Genomic DNA, 18,065 nt, shown 5'->3' on the forward strand with positions numbered 1-18,065 from the left:
AAAATTAAAAATTAATCATGTGGCAAAAAATGTTGTTTGAAAAGCACAGGTTATTGTTAGATCAGAAAAAGTTCAAAATTCGGGTTTTCGTACCTACTTTGGCTTGGAGCAAATATCAGCGAACACATCAGCATAACAGGTTTTTCTAGATCAAGCCAGAATAAGCATTGAAATTTATATGGGGACAAACCATTCGGATCAGTTGGAGTGAGAACTCAGACCATTAACATCATATCTCCTTGTTCGGTCGAAATAATGAATTTTGTTGAACTTTTGTGCTATTTTAACGTGTGTGCGCTCTCAGATCGCTCGCCAATTGTGACAATTCCGGCGCTCGGTGAAGTGCGTGGGTCGAAAATGATTTCTTCATCCAGACGAAGTTTTTTTGCTTTCAGAGGTATTCCGTACGCCAAATCTCCTGTGGGAGAGCTTCGTTTTAAGGTCACTCTAACGCAAATTTAAAAATATCGTTGTTAACACCATCATGTAACATGGGAAAATTTAGGATCCCGTACCTGTCGATCCGTGGTTTGGAAATATCCTTGATGCAAGTCGAGAGGAATCGCCTTGTATACAATATAATGGGATGTTGCAAAAGTTTATGGGTGTCGAAGATTGTCTAACGTTGAACATCTACACGCACAATGTAGGCTGGTCTTTCTATCCAACATTTTCGTGAAATTTAACTTGGATAACTTAGATGACAAAATTAAAAAAAAAAACCTGTTTTCGGTTAATATTTGCACGTAGTTGGTTTCTGACGACCCGAGACCAGTTATGGTGTATATTCATCCCGGTTCGTTTTTCTTTGGAAGTGCCGGGGCGACAACTGATCTAGCAGGTCCTGGTTATTTCCTTGATCGAAACATCGTCCTTGTGACAGTGCAATATAGACTTGGCTCTTTTGGTTGGTAGGCCTACATGTTTCAGCTTAAAGATGAATCACTAAATCCTATTATAAAATGCTTTTATTTTTACAACAGGTTTTTTAAGCACTGAAGATAGTGAAGCTCCTGGAAACTACGGTCTTTTAGATCAGACCATGGCTTTAAAGTATAATTTTTTTAATAATAAACATTTGATCCGCTTTATGATTTCCCTACAATATTTGCATTTGATTTTCGACCAAGATGGGTGCGTGAGCATATTCGCTCTTTCGATGGTAATCCCAATTCCGTTACACTTTTCGGATCGAGCGCTGGCGGTGTCAGTGTCCATTACCATTTATTATCTCCACATTCCAAAGGTAAGGCAGCAAGGAAATCGATTTCTGATGTTGAAACACCAATTTAAAAAATCTGCAAGTCAAAATAAAAATTCCGTTGGTTACTACATTGCAGGACTGTTTCATCGGGCGATTTCTCAGTCGGGCACATCGCTAAACTCTTGGGCGATCAAAAAATCTGTTGGGCAGTATACCCGAAAATTGGCCAATTATTTGAATTGCCCCCAATCGAATTCCAATGAATTATTGGCATGTTTGCGAGAAAAACCAGCCAGGCAAGTAGTTCAATTCCAAAAAAAAATCGAGGTAAAAATATGGATTTAAAAAAAATCGCCCAAGAATTTTTTACATTAACTAGAAAAAAAAACACGACTTTAACATCTTGTTACAGATAATGCAAGTTTTTCCGGTTGGATTTGGACCTCGTGTTGATGTCGAGAGGGAATCCCCGTTTCTTCCAGCCAAGCCAAGAATTCTCATGGAATCAAAGCAAATCAATTCAGTGCCTGTCATTATTGGAACTAACAGAAACGAAGGCGGTTCAATGATCCGTAGTAAGTCTGAAATTCCGCAAATGGCATCTGAAATTCGTTGATTTCCAATTATGAATTTTTGGTGTGTACTAGGGCTTCTTTCTAGAAACGGTAGGCTATTAAATAAATTTGTGGAAAACCCCGTTAAATACTTTAGCTACATGACGGGCATGGAAAGTGACGACGACCATCGCGACCGTCAAAACCTCAAGATTCTAAACGAGATATTAACTCGTTACTACAGTATAGGTGACCCGCGTCAGCCGCATCAGTTGAATGAGCTGGGCGATGTAACAAAACATGCACCATTTCCACACTTAAACTTTACATTACATAACTTGTTGCGTCACTGTTTCAGCTATTCACAGACTACATGTTCCATCAAGATATTGACCATTCCGCTCAGTTGCTCAGCAAATATAGCGAACAACCCATTTACTATTATTTCTACAACCACAGTTTACATATTTCGATAAATAGATTTATGGGGATATCAACTGAGGTCGACCTGGGTACGCCTTAAATACTTAAATCATAATAAATAAATTATAACTACCTTTGTTAACCATTTCTATCCAATTGTTTGTGTAGGCAGCGGTCATGCATCGGAACTGCTACTTATGTTTTCCAACGTGTTCTTTCCTCGACTGCATTCGCTGAAGGATTTGAAAGTTTCAAACATGTTACTCGATTTATGGACTTCATTCGCAAGCGATGGGTATATTAACTATAATAGTCAAAAAGCAAATTACCCATTCATCTTTTTGGTTTGAAAATTGTGAAAACTGCAGTGTACCTCGGAGTGATTTCTTACCTAGTGATTGGATCCCTACTACGGAAAGCCAGACACGATATCTCAGGATAGAAGCTGCACATCCTTCCATGGTGAACGACTCGCTGCCATTTCATGAACGCTTACAATTTTGGAGAGATAAGTTGAACCGAATTTAGTAAAAGTTTTCTTGCCACATTTCGTAATCTTATTTAACACGCATAACGTAATACAAGTTCGTCGTACATTGGAATACGTCAGACGATACGCATGTGGCTTTTTCTGCGTCATTTCCACGGACTTACCGTGTCGTATTCATCTGGTGTCAAGCGTTCTTAATAGTGTTCTTCTGGTCCAGTACAATAGAGCCAACGTAATTTTTGGTTGAGCGCATCCTGCAAAACTCGAAACATACCAATTTGTTATAACCAAGGGGATCCGTTGGTGAAGATAAAGGTAGTGGGTTGAACAACGGATGTACGGGATTCACGATAACGATATCAATTACAATTTAGCTACCTGCAAAGATCCTATCTAGGATCAGCTGTCTGCAAAATTGTTGTCGTGAAATTTCTGGAATGAATCAAACTGAAAATAATGACTGTTAATTTCTTCAATTATTCTTTTAATTATCAAATAAAAGAGAACTACACAACGATATTGTAATTAGGAAGTTAGTTACATCACATTTTTCAACTTGAAACGCAATGCGAAGTAGCCCGCCACTCTAACTACAAGGAAAAACACAAGCAGGCCTATCACAGACCAATAATAAGAGCTCTGATCCATGTTGAACTCTTCGAGAATCCTTTGAGGATTACGAAACTGGCAATAAACTTGTGAGCAGGCGAGAAAAGGTCGGCCAAATCCGTAAACGGATAGCATAGATCCCTCGAAACTGTAGTGAAAGAAACTGACATAAATCAACCCTTTCAAGTAATCCGGAATAGAGTCGTATGTGGCGTTGAATCCGGAGAACACCATGAACGGCATTAAGCAGGACAGCGCAAGGAACACAGCCAGTTTGATGTTAAAAGCGGCTCCAAATAAGAGTCCGACGCCTTGTCCAACCAAGGACATACAAATCGTAATGGCCAGTAACATACCGAATCGATCCATGCTCATTGGTTGATTGGTCATCAAGTAAACGATCACCAAATAGACAGTAGGGAAAATCATTTGGAAAGGAATGTCGGCTAGCGTTTTAGCGAGGTAGTAGGCTTTGAGGCTGTACCAGTGATTCAAATGTTCCCGGAAAAGTACCTTCCTTTCTAACGGAACTGTTAAAAAAGTGAAATAAATAGTAATTATATTTTTTCTTAGCGATTAGTTCAATAGGAAAAGGTAGCGCATATACGTACAGGTAATGACAGTCGGCGTCAAGGAGGTAAACAAAATGAAAAGTTGGTTGAAGAAGAGCAATCCCGCGTTGCTTAGGATGGCATTTGCGTCGTTCCCAATAAACCAGAACAGCATTCCAACCAAAAGGCCAATCAAGACGTGAGCGGCTAAGCGCATTGTAGTTAGCATCTGTTAAGTTGTGAGACAAAATTATTGATCACATAGAGGATTTTGAGATAAACGGTATACCTTTTCCCTGCATATAGTTCTCCAAGTTCGGCCAAGCAAGACAATAACTTGAGTATGAAAAGGAGCAGCGTAATTACATCTTCCTAGACGTTTGACCCCTTTCTTCCGGCCTTCCGGAATGGAAACATCCTCGATTTCATTGCAAAATTGAGTATCTGGTAACAAGAGAAACGTAAGCATGTAGAGAAATAAATAACAAAATTAATATACCGTTTGATGAACTAGGTTTACAACTGTTTTGAAAATTGAGTCGACCGTTTTTGACACCAGAAACCAAATCTGCGAGCACGATTCCGTATTGTCCGCAAGCGACATCCATCGCTATCAGTTACACGGGATGGAAAGATTTGCTATATTTTAAATTTCAGATGTTATTGAACAAAATTAAAAGCATTACCGAAATCGATTGGGTTGTGGTAACTGGGGCAGATCAAGTTCATTGATTGGAAATAAGGTACCAAATGTCTAACGGGTCCTTGATAAATGCAAAATCCACCCGCCACGATGTACAGGTGGTCGAAGTATCCCAACAATCGCGAACTTGGCTGATGGATGGTGGTGACCACCTGTGCCGAGTACATAGTTCATCAATTGAGAATCATTATAGAAGAACCCGTATCGTTTCGGAATTTTACTGTTCGCCCACTCCTAGCAATTTCGCCCAGCAACGCCACACAATGCACGGTAGAAGAGCTGTCCAATCCACTACAGATAAAAGTTGGAATAATACAAACAAAGTTACCACAGGTCAGATTTTTCAATACTATTCACAGATAACATGAAGTGCAATGACATAACGGTACCAATTGTTACATGGTCGTTGCACTTAAAGTGATAATGTCTCAATAAAGTCAACATTAAGTCTTGAAAGAAAGCTAGAGAGATGTCTGAAAACGTATTTGTTTGCTTAGTATTATTTAAATACGACTCTGACACCATAGAAGTAAACAGAAAAAGTCGTGGACTGTACAACACAAAGGTTAAACAACTTCGATCGTTCGAGCAGAGATAACTGAGGAAAGAAAATTCAAATCTCGTTCAAATATTTTAATTACCTGGTTGGTTCGTCTAGAAATAAAATGGATGGATTATTGATGATTTCCAGTCCGATGGAGAGTCGTTTGCATTCACCTCCAGATAAATGGGAAACGCGGGTTTGCCGGCTATCTGCCAGCCCTAATATTTTCATGGCATGTTCTATCTATGCACAAGATTTAAAACAATAGATGAATCTCCCATCAACATAATTGCAATTGAAAAGAAAATTTAAGAGACTTACTGTCGATTTCTTTTCTGATTCAGAGACACCGTTTCCCAATTTCAAATGAGCTGCAGCCAACACGTACTCTTCGACAGTTAAATCTTGCAGTAGATGATCCTCTTGTGTGATGAACGCCGACTGTTTGCGAAATGTTTTTAAATTCCGTTCAGAGCCATTAATCTCCACTCGGCCTTCCACTCCGGTTTTCCTGTTGGGAAAATACGCACTGTAATAATAAACCGCACTTAGTTTTGAAAATTTATTTTCGACTAACTTTGCGCCAGCTAAAATGTTCATGAGCGAAGTTTTCCCTGCTCCAGACGGCCCTAATACGGCAATCAATTGGCCAGACTTAAAGGTGCCACTCACTTGGTGTAAAATTGTCTTTGCACTTGCACCTAAATAATTAAACGAAATTTTCTGTTTTATACACTCAGAGAACAAGAAGATCCAAAATTTTACTGATAGGTTGTTATAAAGATCAATGAGTCTCTTACCTTTCCCAGTGGTGTAGCTCAGATCACGAAAATTAAGATCCAGCAACGTAGGTTGGCTAATTTGGCTCCGTTGTAGTAGCATTGGTGTAGTTGAGCTATTCCACTCAATTAATTTGGTCTCGTCCATTCCGGTTGCGTCCATTTCAAATGTGATAAATTCAGTTTAGACAAAAACTAAAACGGTAAACAGTTAGTCAATCGACTGCCTCAGTTTGGGCACTAAGACTATTTCAACAATTAAGGGAAGGCTCTGACACCATTTCATTTGATAATCAAGGTTGCATTTGCATCTGCGGTGGCAACAGTCGAGAAAGATTCCCGACTCGACGACCAACCTTTGAAATTGGATTTCTCAAATACCGTACCCTGACATAAAAGAGGCGTAAACGCCCACCAGATAAAGAAACTCGAGTCTTTATTACATTTTTAAACATCCTGTTACATAACTTCTCTATTTTTCATCGATTTCTATTGTCAAATATGGTACCTAAATTTAATCAGAGAAAAAAATTAGGAAAGCGATCCTAAAATAATAAACAATACACGCATTTTGATGTCACACATTCTAACTATCAAGTTTCTTCCGTTTCTTCACCATATAAGAGTGAACACGAATTATGACGTATCCGCAAGGGCTCCAAATAACAACTGATAGCATCAACCTTAAGTATACGCCCAACTGAACAAAAACATGTCATTAGGCTTCACGTTGAAAGGAGGAGAAGGAAAAATTGGCCTGATGGACTGGGTAAGGAAAAGGTGGTCAAGGCCGATGAATTTGTTAGGTTAGGTTGTATTTTTCTTTTGTGTGGCTTATTTTGGAGTAGAATATTTTGGCTTTTAAAAAAGAACTGGCATTTTTTTTAACCACTACTCAACGCACATGTCTCAGTTTGTAACGCAGCGCGAAATAACCAGCTACTCTTATTAGGAGGAACATAATCAAAAGACCGACAACATTGAAATAGTAGGAACTTTGAGCAAAGCCAAAATATTGCAGGAACTTTTGAGGATAGCGAAAATGGCAGAAGGAGTCTGAACAAGCGAGACTCGTTCGATTGTTATCGTAAACCGACAACATCGATCCTTCGAAACCGTAACGCAGAACACTGAAATAAGTTAGCCAGCTCAGGTAAGACGGGATATGGTTCAAATGGACAAAGAATCCTGATAAAAGCAGAAATGGAATGGTGGCGATGGGGGCGATAAAAGTAGCTACATCGATGCTGAAAACAGCTCCAAAGAACAGTCCAAATCCTTGCCCAATCAGCGATATCCAGATTGTGATGACCGACAGCATGCTGAAGCGTTCAAAGTCTATTGGTTGACCCGTCATGAAGTAGACTATCACCATGTAGACCAGCGGTAGAATAATCTGGGACGGAATGTCGGCCAGCGTCTTGGCAAGGTAGTACGCTTTGAGGTTGTACCAGTGGTTCAAATGTTCCCGCACCAGTACCTTCCTTTCCAAAGTAACTGATAAAAAAATAATAGTTTTTGGCATGAACTAAATGAAGAATACGGTTCTGTTTCTTACACGTCAAAATAGTTGGCATTACAGCGGCGTAAAGAATGAATATCTGGCTGAAAAAAATCATGCCAGCATTGTTAAATATGAAGGCTGCGTCGTCTCCGACTTGCCAGTAGAGAAGGCCCATCAGAATCGCCACGAATACGTGAAGAATAAAGCGCATCCGAGTCAAAATCTGATCGTTTGAAAAAATAACAAGATATTCATTCAAAAGAGAAATGAGATGGCCGAGATATTATTAATGTAGGCCTACTACCTTTTCTCTCCACATAGTTTTCAACGCTCGTAGAAGAAGAATAGTCACTTGAGTATGAAACGGAGCGGTGCCCATAAATCGCTGTTGAATTCCATCTCCAGTCTCTGCTTGTCTGCCTTCCTCTCTGCTGAAGTTGTCATTCTTATCGTTACAAAACGTTGAATCTGTTACAATGAATTTCTCAGTCAATAAAGATGTAACGAAGAAAAATAAGTTATTTCGTTCCTACCGTGACTAAAGAATGCTGCTGTTGATGCAGGGGATGACGAGGGATATTCCCGGAAAACTCGGCGACCGTTTCCAATTTCAGATATCAGTTTGGGCAGGACGTCGCCAAATTCTCCAGAAGCCACATCAATTGCTGCAATAATAATTTGAATTTTAAATGTCTTCAGAAAGGGATAATAAAAACTAGGGCATATTACCAAAATCGGCTGGGTTGTAGTAATTTGGACATTTCAAATTCAGGCTCTGGAGATAAGGGACTAAAGATTCGACGGGCCCTTGGTACATGCAAGAACCGCTAGTAACAATGTACAGATGATGGAAGTAATCCAGCAACCTGGAACTTGGCTGGTGGATGGTAGCGATCACCTTTCATCGAACAGATGAGCAGAAGTTTAAAGTGAATTATTTCAATGCGAATAATAAATTAATAATGTAGCGCATACCGTCCGACCACTCAAGGCGATATTGCGCAACAAATCGATGCATTGCAAACTCGATGAGCTATCCAATCCGCTATTGAATGAACTTTGATTATGATACTTGGCTTTGCCAAGCCTGTCTCTTGAGGTTGTATGGCTACTCTCCTGTCTGCTTATTTGTTTAACTATTTCAAATTTTAACTCGTTACCTGGTTGGTTCGTCCAGAAAGAGGATGGCAGGATTGTCGATTAATTCCAATGCGATGGAAAGCCTTTTACGTTCACCCCCGGATAAGCACTTCACTCTCGTCTGCTGTGCTCTCGTTAAACCCAATGTCTTCAAAATTTGCTCAATCTGTCAAGAAGTTCAAGATTGATTACAACACAAGAAATGGACAAGAAAAAAAAATGAAAATCAATTTGGGCACATACTGTAGATTTCTTTTCCTTCACGGAAACTTTGTTGCCCAATTTCAAATGAGCAGCGACAGTCATGTACTCGTCGACGGTTAAGTCTGACAAAAGATAATCTTGTTGCGTGATGTACGCCGCCTGTTTGCGGAATGTTTTGAAGTCTCGTTCAGTCCCGTTGACTTCGACTCGACCTAATATCCCACTTTTCCTGTAATTGAAGTTTTTGATTATGTTCTCGTGAACTCAATTTTCTGAAATGTGGATGCAACATCAGCTTACTTTAAGCCTGCTAAAATGTTCATCAAAGAACTTTTCCCCGCCCCAGAAGGTCCTAGAATGGCTGAAAGCTGACCCGATTTGAAAACCCCACAAATTTCGTGTAAAATTTGCTTACAATTTTTTCCTAAAGCAAATAAAAAAACAAATATGTTATTTCATTTTTGGGTTGATGAAATAAAGGTTTGCTATTATTGATTTAACCGGAATGTTACCTTCTCCGACGGTATAACTGAGATCGCTAAACGTGAGATCCAATGACGTGCGCGCTCGGTATTTTCGAGTTTCAGTGGTCTCCGAATTCCGTTCAATTAAGTTTTTGTCGGCATCCATTTTTGTAATAAGCTGAAGAAACAGAACATAAAGTTTTCCTTTTTTGAATAAGCAGCACCTAACAAGTCAATTTAATGACAACAAGATGGATTTACCTGACTATTATTTACTGTTCTTCAACAGGAATCACATCAGATGTTTAACGGCTTAAAACAGGCAAATAACATACGTAGCACTTTACGTAAGATTCTGTTATTAGACAGAGAAATTAAAAATGTTGGAAATGAATGATCATTTGAATGAGCCACAGTAAAAATGATTCAAACCTAGCTTTCACAAAGATAAAAATGCAATGGCCTCGCATTATGCATTAACACGCCATGCACACGTAAGATACACAAAAAATTATGTTTACATCCGTTAGGTGGCCCAATCGTTCATTTTCCCATACGACACGCCCATTCTTCCAAGCGAAAACACTATTTTTTTCCCATTATCTTCCGCTCTTCCCAATAGACTTTTCGTTGTTACGAATTAAAAGAGAACTTAAAAGAACCAAACGTAGAAAAATATCCACAGAGTCTAGGGCGTTTCCTGCTTTTTTAAATTTTGAATCGAAAATTATAGTCGCCCATCCTTCCCTTCTTCGTCCGACAAAAGATTTTTCTCCTTTGCTGTGTGCATCTATTTCAGGGAAACTTAATTGTTGGATCACTATTCAAAATCCCAGCTATTCTGTAATGAAAGACAGAATCTAAATAAATAATCGCTCAAACGATTTAGATTATTGAGGGGGAATCAAAACATCTTTTGGGAAGAATAGTGTAGCTTGCACAAATTTTACCTTACTCGTCTTACCCATCATTTCACAGGATCAGGTACCATTAAAAAGAAACTACGATCGGTGACTTCAGGCGGGCAGAGGAAGCCTCTTATAGAGTTTTAATTAAGATCCACAGCAGCAATTAAACGAACGCCACCAACGAGGAAATTACGACATGTGCCGTATACGCCCCCCCCCCCCTCCTCAGCTCAATCAAGTAGCGCAACACCTGAATACAAAGCAAACTAAGCCATCTGACGGGCAGTGGGGGAAAATGTTGGACTGAACAAAAATATAAACATGAGCTATACTGGACTGCCATAAAGCATTGGCCATTTGGCAGTTGATCATGGTAATACAAGGGACAGTTGTTCTTTCGCTCTAAAGTGTTCGATTTTTCTTCAGAATTCGAAACGTTCTTTCGCAAGTGCAGTGCAACCTTGGTGAATTTCTTACGCAAAATGAAAGTTTATTAGGCAAGACTATTTAAATAAACTTTGATTCTACATTCACGCAATTAGCTTGATTTTTAATCGCCGCATCAGAAAAATAGAATGAGTCTAAGCCAGCAAGAAACAATCAATCTGAAAGTCCCACAGGAACTCCAGGCCAGCACTTCATTGGATTTTAGTTTCCATAATGTGTCTTACACCGTCGGAAAAGGTAAATTGAGAACAAAACGGTAACTCTAGTGCAATTCCATTAATATTTACTAGCGCATTTTCTGGTATCCAAGAAATGACAGGACCCGTAATAAGTTAATTGTCAGCAGATCAGAACAATATTAGTCTAAATTATGTTAATAGATAACAAATGATTAGCTGTCTATGTAGACACTCACAGATAAGAAACAGAACTGTCTGTACTATACGGACATTGACCTACACTACCGTACATTTTCTTAACGTAGTGTAAACTTCATGTTGCTATAGGTAAAAATGTTAAAACAATTTTACATCAAATGAGCGGAATCTTCAAGTCCGGTCAGCTGACGGCCATTCTAGGGCCGTCCGGAGCGGGAAAAACTTCGTTAATGAATATTCTAGCCGGCTTAAAGTAAGCTTTAATTATCTGCGAACGTGAAATGGCTAGTTGATAAGTGAATACTATTTTTTGACAGAACAAGTGGAATCGATGGACACGTTGAAGTTAATGGTGAAACACGGGAGTTGAAAACATTTCGCAAACAATCAGTTTACATCACACAACAGGATCATCTGTTACAAGACTTAACCGTCTACGAGTACATGATGTCTGCTGCTCATCTGAAACTAGGCAATAAATTCTCTGACAAAGAAAAGAAATCCGAGGTATTTGAAATTTTGATTCTCAAGTTTACCTATACTTAATATTTCGGTGTGATAGACTAAGCTGGTTATGAAGACATTAGGCCTGATAAATAGTAAACATACACGAATTTCCTACTTGTCTGGAGGGGAACGTAAGCGGCTCTCAATTGGAGTGGAGTTGTTTAACAATCCTTCCATTTTATTTTTGGATGAACCGACAAGGTATTAAATTTAAAAGAATAAATTAGAAGCAATCGTCTGAGAGCTGGTGAGCCCAAGAATTGATTCAAATGAATCTTAAAACTATTTTTTTTTAATTTACAGCGGACTGGACAGCTCGTCGAGCATGCAATGTGTTACATTATTACGTGAAATCGCCAGGAGCGGTCGAACAGTAATGATCCAAAAATAAACAAGAAAAGGGTTACTAGCCTAAATACCATTTTTAATTCTGTTTGAGGTTGTTGCCACTATTCACCAGCCAAGTTCACGATTATTGGACCAGTTTGATCAATTGTACATCGTTGCAAGCGGATCGTGTATTTACCAAGGGCCAGTAGAATCTTTAGTGCCCTATTTAAGGATCATCAACTTGAGATGCCCCAGCTATCACAATCCGGCCGATTTTGGTGACAAAATTCACTTTCCGTGTTAACGATTCCTTCAAACTAAGTTAATCTAACACCTTTTATCTCATCTCCAGTAATGGATGTGGCTTCTGGAGAACATGGTGACGTGCTACACCAGTTGACGTCAATTGTTAAAAATGGTCGTCTCATTTACAATCAAGATTCAGAATCTGGTTCACTTGCTATACCGTCTAGTGAAGGTAAAGCGCTGGAAATCTTTAATTATTTGTCACATATGAATTCACCTACAAACGACACTTTATTTCATTAGTAGACGAATTGAAAGAAGATCTTAAAAGAGACAACGACAAAAAGAAGCCGAATAAGAAAAATCGACCGGTGTACGCCGTACCGTTTCATACGCAAGTGTCTGTCCTGCTCAATAGAACCTGGCGAACTATTTGGAGAGAGAAGGTAGGCCTACATAATAAAATCAATTTTGCATATTGTTAAGAAAAAAATTCGATTTCATCGACGTTATAATCGATCGTTTTTCAATCAACAGATGCTTACGAAGGTGCGCTTTTTTACTCATGTTATATTTGCTGTCTTTTTCGGACTGATGTTCGGATCCGTCGGAAACGACGCCACCTATACCTTAAACAACGCTGGAATGCTCTTCTTCAACCTCATCTTTATTGTGTTCACCGCCGCCATGCCAACCGTCGTGACCTGTAAGCCTATAATATCCAACCTTTTCAACATAGATTTACTCGTTCAAAGAAAATGAGTTGACACGATTTTTTCCCAACAGTTCCGCTGGAGAGGAAAGTTCTGGCTCGAGAGCATTTGAATAATTGGTACAGTCTCAAAGCGTACTACATTGCCAAGACCCTCGCCGACATTCCGTTCCAGATATTATTTCCTACCGTGTACTTGGTGATAGTCTATATAATGACTAAGCAGCCGATGAGCATGGAACGTTTCATCATGTTCCTGTTAATCGTGATCGGAATATCGCTGGTGGGACAAGGAGTGGGACTCTTCTTCGGCGCCGGGTTTGATATCCAAGAAGCCGTTTTCCTCGCGCCAACAATGGCCATTCCTTTACTGATTTTCGCTGGTTTCTTTATCAAATTGGGTGCCGTCCCACCGTACCTGAACTGGTTGACATATGTCAGTTTCTTTCGCTACGGTTTCGAAGGATCCATGTTAGCCATCTATTACGGACGCCCGCCTGTCGATTGCTTTCAACCTTACTGCTACTTTCGTTCGCCTTCCAAGTTATTGGAGCAATTTGACATGAGTCAAAGTTCCTATTTATTGTGCATTGCTGGACTGCTGTTTTATTTTGTTGCCATGCGATTTGCTGGTTATTTTCTCCTGCGCTTCAAGCTGAAGAGTATGCGTTAAATCGTCTTCTGGGTTGATATATCACAAGTTCTTTTTTGTAACGATCACTCGTAATATTGAAGTGTGAAATCATCATTATTGATCATACTTTGACGAAATTGATCACGATAAAACCAATAAACAAAGGACTGTTATGCACGAATTCGTTTTTTTTTTGCACTGCACTGCACAAAACAGGTTTGCTGTAGATTAATTGACAAGAATTCAGCCGTAAAAATCTAGCTAGTATAATTTTTTTATGTGCGGCTTGGGCTTTTAGTCAAAAATTGAACAAGAAAAGGGTAAAAAAAAAATCGCGTTTTATCTTAAAATCGAAGCAACATTATCTAAGTAAAGCAAGCTCCAAGTCAAACAACATTGAAAGTCAATTGATTGTGCGAAAGACGGACCATGGACGGACTGGAGGGCATTAGGCTACAAGTGGCTCACGATAAAAGATAACCAGCAAGAAACAACGTTTATTGCGGACTAGGGGTCCCAACTGACACGAAGTCAAAAGTTTTTACGAAGACGACGAAATTGAAGTGAGAAAACGGCGAAATTCTAAGGTAAAGATATTTTCTATTGAATTTTAACCATAAAGATTCTACCGGATTCTACGTACCAGCAAATATTTCTCTTTTAAAAATTTCACACTAACGAAAGAAACTATTAATTATCGGCAATAGTTGCTGTCGTCGTTTGAAGTTTGGTCGTCGCGGGAAAAAAAAACAGCCATGGAAGTAACGAAACAGACGGAAAAATGTAATTTAACGGAATACAAAAACTACGCAACTAAAGCTTTGGATATAACTTTTGACGACATCTCTTATACTGTGGGAAAAGGTAAATACAGTACGCAATGTCTAAAAGGTCATTCGTCTATAAAAACATACGTCTGTCTTACATTGTCAGTCAAAACATGACACAACGCGTTATCAGCTTGCTGTAGAGATAAAGAACAGTAAAAAAAAAACGGCGTGATTATGTCATGATAATTCAGCTACGGCAATGTATGATATTGTTCCTACGGTAATCTTTACTATGTACTGTCGCTAGGGAAAAATGCTATACGGATTTTACACAAAGTAAGCGGAGCCTTCAATTCCGGACAATTAACGGCAATTCTAGGGCCGTCTGGAGCGGGGAAAACTTCTTTAATGAATATACTGGCCGGTTTAAGGTAAATTTCTTGTATATAAACGCTGATGACTTTATGAATCGGATTGTTGTTTGACAGGAACAACGGGATAGAAGGTTGCGTCGAGGTTAACGGCGAAAAACAAGATGTTAGAACATTCCGCAAACAATCTGCGTACATCACACAAAAGGACCATCTATTACAAGACCTAACTCTCGAAGAATACATGATGGCTGCTGTTCATCTAAAGTTGGGTAATAAAGTCCCAAACAAGGAAAAGTTATTCAAGGTATTTTTTTCATATTATGCTTTAGAATTAAAAAAAAAATAGCAAATTAACTTTGAGAAAATTCGGGTGATAGGTCGAAACGATTTTGAAGACATTGGGACTAGTGGGTAGTCAACGAACAAAAATTTCGCGGTTATCTGGTGGTGAATGCAAAAGGCTTTCGATTGGAGCGGAATTATTGGACGATCCTGCCGTCTTATTTCTAGATGAACCGACAAGGTAAAAAATGATTCAAACAGCTGAATCATTAAAAAATTTTATGTGAAAAACTGTGCTAATCTTTATTCTTTCTATAGCGGATTGGATAGCTCTTCCAGTCTGAAGTGTGTCGGTTTACTACGTGAAATTGCTAGAAGTGGTCGAACTGTAAATGAATCACAAAATTATCGATAAAAATATTAGCGAAATAAAAAATTTTATGTTTTTCACCATTTTGGAAAGGTTGTAGCAACAATTCATCAGCCAAGCTCGCGATTATTGGACCACTTTGATAATCTTTACATCGTGGCAAAAGGATCGTGTATCTACCAAGGACCCACCGGATCTTTAGTTTCTTATCTAAAGACCGTAAATTTGAACTGTCCTAGCTATCACAACCCTGCTGACTTTGGTGACTAATATTTTACGTTGACTTGGATCCATTAAGTTAATTTTAAGAAATTTTGGTGGAAAATTATTAAATGACACCTTTGGATTTCCCCTCCAGTGATGGATGTGGCCACTGGGGAATATGGTGACGTGTTATTCCAGTTGACATCCGGAATTGAAAATGGCCGTCTCATCTACAACGAATTTTCAGAAGCTATTCCCGTTACGCCATCACATGACGGTAAAATTAGATCACAAAACCAATTTACTTGGTCTAGCGGTAAACATTTAAGTTAGAAGGGAGAAAATAAACAATTGAGTTCGATATTTAAGAGACCCGGAGAACTTCAAGTATAAAAAAACGACCTGAAAGTCTGAACAAAGTCGATCAAGAAAACAATGGTTCAAGGAAAGATCGACTGACGTACGGCGCACCATTCCATACTCAAGTGTCTGTTCTACTTGAAAGAACTTTCCGTACTATTTGGAGAGAGAAGGTAAGTTAGCAAATTTCCCTTTTCATTTTTCTACAACAAAAGATGTTGACATATTTCGTAACTGCGTGCTATGCTAGATGCTGACTAAAGTACGCTTCGCTACTCACATTGCATTCGGTCTCTTCTTTGGACTGGTGTATCAGTTTATCGGGAACAACGCTAACCTAACCATAAACAACGCTGGAATGCTGTTTTTCAACCTCGTTTTTATTGTGTTCACCGCCGCCATGCCAACTTTAGTAACTTGTAAGTTTCACAGAAAAAAACAATGTTATGCTCGTGTTCTAATAATTTTTTCTCTACAAATTTTAAAAGTTCCGTTGGAGAGAAAAGTGTTGTTTCGAGAACATTTGAATCATTGGTACAGCCTCAAAGCGTACTACCTTGCCAAATTGCTAGCTGACATCCCGTTCCAGATTATCTTTCCTACTGTGTATTTGGTGATCGTCTATTTCATGACTGGCCAACCGTTGAGCTTACAACGTTTCGGTATGCTCCTGTGTGTCACAATCTGTATGTCACTGACTGGACAAGGAGTGGGACTTTTCTTTGGCACCTCTTTAAGCATTCAATCGGCAGTTTTTCTGGGACCAACCTGCGCTATTCCGCTTTTTCTTTTCGCTGGTTACTTCATCAACTTAAATTCTGTCCCATCCTATCTGAGCTGGATCTCATACATCAGTTTCTTCCGCTACGGTTTCGAAGGATCCATGATAGCCATCTACGATTACGACCGCCCACCACTCGAATGCGTCCAACCTTACTGTTACTTTCGTTCGCCCCAAAAGTTTCTGGAAAATTTCGCCATGGAACAGAGTTCGTACCTTTTTTGTATAGTTGGCATGCTTGCGTATTTTATAATACTACGAATCCTTGGTTATTTTCTTTTACGTTACAAGCTGAAGATGATCCGTTAAAGCTCTTAGCACTGTATATTACCAATGTTTAAGTGTTTTAAAAAATGGTTTTCTGAAGGTACCGTAATTTTACAAAAATACATTTTACAAGATCCCACAAAAAAGTTTTGGTTGACGAGAAACAGCTCTTGGGCTTTCAAATTCACTCCCTTAACATGCGCACCGGAAAATCGAACTATCTTGTTCAAATTGTAATATGTCGAGTTTATGAGGGGACGAAATAGTATTTTTAGTCTGGACCAGAGGTCTGGACTTATTACCGAAAAGGAAATTGCGGGTTTATTCGGTGGCAGTGCAGGTGTTCAAAGTTGCTCGAAGTTTGAACCTGATGGGCACGCGTCTACAGTCCACACGAATACTTTTACAATGTTAAAATTCAGTCGCTGTGCTAAACACTTGAACAATAATTTGAATGATTAAAAATTCACACGTAGTAGAGAGATGCACCAACTGCGTAATCCGAGAGTATGAAGTGCCGATGTGGCAGCAAGACACTCTTGGTGGAAAAAAATTGTTCTAGTTGCACTTTGCTTCAAGTGTTTCAAGTTCAAATATTAAATTTGATTGTTTACTCACAAACAAAGTTGTGAAGTACAAAAACAGGCCTTATCTGCAGTCGTTCTACACGTGTGCTATTTAATGAACCCTGACTGAGAAAAACCTAAACAGCAAGATAAAACAGTTTCAGCCAACTGCATGGCCCAGGAATAATCGTACTCCGTACTACATAACGATTTAAAATCAACGCCACATAATTGTCAAAAAGGGGAAGAATACAGATGAATTTGTCCTACCTTTAAGCCTGGGAAATACAGCCAAGCATCCACAGGTGCTCCATCCACAGAAAAGTTGAATCCACCAGGAGGAATAGGTAAAAGGGAGTCCTCGTGAATACACCCACATTCACATGGGCGTACACGAGGACATTTTTAAAAGAAAGGGGAATCGAAGAGATTCTTAACTCGGCCGACACTGGAAGTTCCTCCAATTAAACGGGGTGCTGTTTTCTAAATAAAAAATGAGTTACGAAAAATATTTAGAGAAACAATAACAAGCAAGCAAAATTTGGCAAGTCACATGCAGGTTAATAAAAGTAACAAAATTATTACCTAAGCAATGATACTGTGAATCTGTGACGATCTGTGATTGTTGCTAATTACAAGAGGTCATCATTCAAATCATATGACTGGAGGTCCAGCATAAGCACAACTTTGCTGTTAACGAAAATTGTTAAATACTGTAGTGTATTGTGAAAAGAGAATCATAATTCACCGAAATCTGTCGG

General features: G+C 39.0%; 5 protein-coding genes across 9 annotated transcripts; 3 read left to right on the forward strand and 2 right to left on the reverse strand.

The window, feature by feature from the left end:
* Positions 1–255: 255 nt before the first annotated feature.
* On the forward strand, positions 256–2,783 carry LOC124199792 (venom carboxylesterase-6-like). Its single transcript, XM_046595743.1, has 11 exons — positions 256–441; positions 506–646; positions 751–907; positions 984–1,053; positions 1,131–1,246; positions 1,341–1,531; positions 1,617–1,779; positions 1,852–2,048; positions 2,117–2,270; positions 2,350–2,476; positions 2,550–2,783. The coding sequence occupies exons 1-11, from the start codon at positions 256–258 to the stop codon at positions 2,707–2,709; spliced, it is 1,662 nt and encodes a 553-aa protein (XP_046451699.1). The 3' UTR covers positions 2,710–2,783.
* Positions 2,784–3,138: 355 nt separating this feature from the next.
* LOC124199785 (ATP-binding cassette sub-family G member 1-like) lies at positions 3,139–6,132 on the reverse strand. Its single transcript, XM_046595727.1, has 10 exons — positions 5,879–6,132; positions 5,656–5,779; positions 5,400–5,589; positions 5,176–5,321; positions 4,756–4,825; positions 4,518–4,686; positions 4,331–4,441; positions 4,121–4,275; positions 3,892–4,060; positions 3,139–3,810 (listed from the first exon to the last, which is right to left on the reverse strand). The coding sequence occupies exons 1-10, from the start codon at positions 6,018–6,020 to the stop codon at positions 3,209–3,211; spliced, it is 1,878 nt and encodes a 625-aa protein (XP_046451683.1). The 5' UTR covers positions 6,021–6,132; the 3' UTR covers positions 3,139–3,208.
* Positions 6,133–6,271: 139 nt separating this feature from the next.
* LOC124199783 (ATP-binding cassette subfamily G member 4-like) lies at positions 6,272–17,785 on the reverse strand. 4 transcript variants are annotated; one of them, XM_046595721.1, is made up of 12 exons: positions 17,575–17,785; positions 9,431–9,524; positions 9,218–9,347; positions 9,006–9,129; positions 8,745–8,934; positions 8,522–8,667; positions 8,337–8,418; positions 8,091–8,259; positions 7,895–8,026; positions 7,666–7,829; positions 7,416–7,584; positions 6,272–7,354 (listed from the first exon to the last, which is right to left on the reverse strand). In XM_046595721.1, exons 3-12 carry the CDS (start codon positions 9,333–9,335, stop codon positions 6,753–6,755), a joined length of 1,896 nt encoding a protein of 631 aa, XP_046451677.1. In that variant the 5' UTR covers positions 9,336–9,347; positions 9,431–9,524; positions 17,575–17,785; the 3' UTR covers positions 6,272–6,752. The 4 variants fall into 4 exon arrangements, with proteins under 4 accessions (XP_046451677.1, XP_046451678.1, XP_046451679.1 ...); XM_046595722.1 differs by lacking the exon at positions 17,575–17,785 and adding an exon at positions 10,134–10,266; XM_046595723.1 differs by lacking the exon at positions 17,575–17,785 and having other exon boundaries at positions 8,337–8,406; positions 9,431–9,624.
* LOC124199790 (ATP-binding cassette sub-family G member 1-like) lies at positions 10,438–13,503 on the forward strand. Its single transcript, XM_046595739.1, has 10 exons — positions 10,438–10,761; positions 11,031–11,154; positions 11,219–11,408; positions 11,464–11,609; positions 11,712–11,781; positions 11,848–12,016; positions 12,091–12,216; positions 12,288–12,430; positions 12,522–12,690; positions 12,771–13,503. Exons 1-10 carry the CDS (start codon positions 10,653–10,655, stop codon positions 13,367–13,369), a joined length of 1,845 nt encoding a protein of 614 aa, XP_046451695.1. The 5' UTR covers positions 10,438–10,652; the 3' UTR covers positions 13,370–13,503.
* LOC124199788 (ATP-binding cassette sub-family G member 1-like) lies at positions 13,756–16,838 on the forward strand. 2 transcript variants are annotated; one of them, XM_046595730.1, is made up of 11 exons: positions 13,756–13,917; positions 14,038–14,194; positions 14,408–14,531; positions 14,589–14,778; positions 14,852–14,997; positions 15,075–15,144; positions 15,220–15,388; positions 15,485–15,607; positions 15,700–15,863; positions 15,941–16,109; positions 16,179–16,838. In XM_046595730.1, the coding sequence occupies exons 2-11, from the start codon at positions 14,086–14,088 to the stop codon at positions 16,778–16,780; spliced, it is 1,866 nt and encodes a 621-aa protein (XP_046451686.1). In that variant the 5' UTR covers positions 13,756–13,917; positions 14,038–14,085; the 3' UTR covers positions 16,781–16,838. The 2 variants fall into 2 exon arrangements, with proteins under 2 accessions (XP_046451686.1, XP_046451687.1); XM_046595731.1 differs by having other exon boundaries at positions 13,800–13,917; positions 14,035–14,194.
* Positions 17,786–18,065: the final 280 nt, after the last annotated feature.

Source organism: Daphnia pulex, chromosome 8 (assembly GCF_021134715.1).
Source record: "Daphnia pulex isolate KAP4 chromosome 8, ASM2113471v1".
Classification (NCBI taxonomy): domain Eukaryota; kingdom Metazoa; phylum Arthropoda; class Branchiopoda; order Diplostraca; family Daphniidae; genus Daphnia; species Daphnia pulex.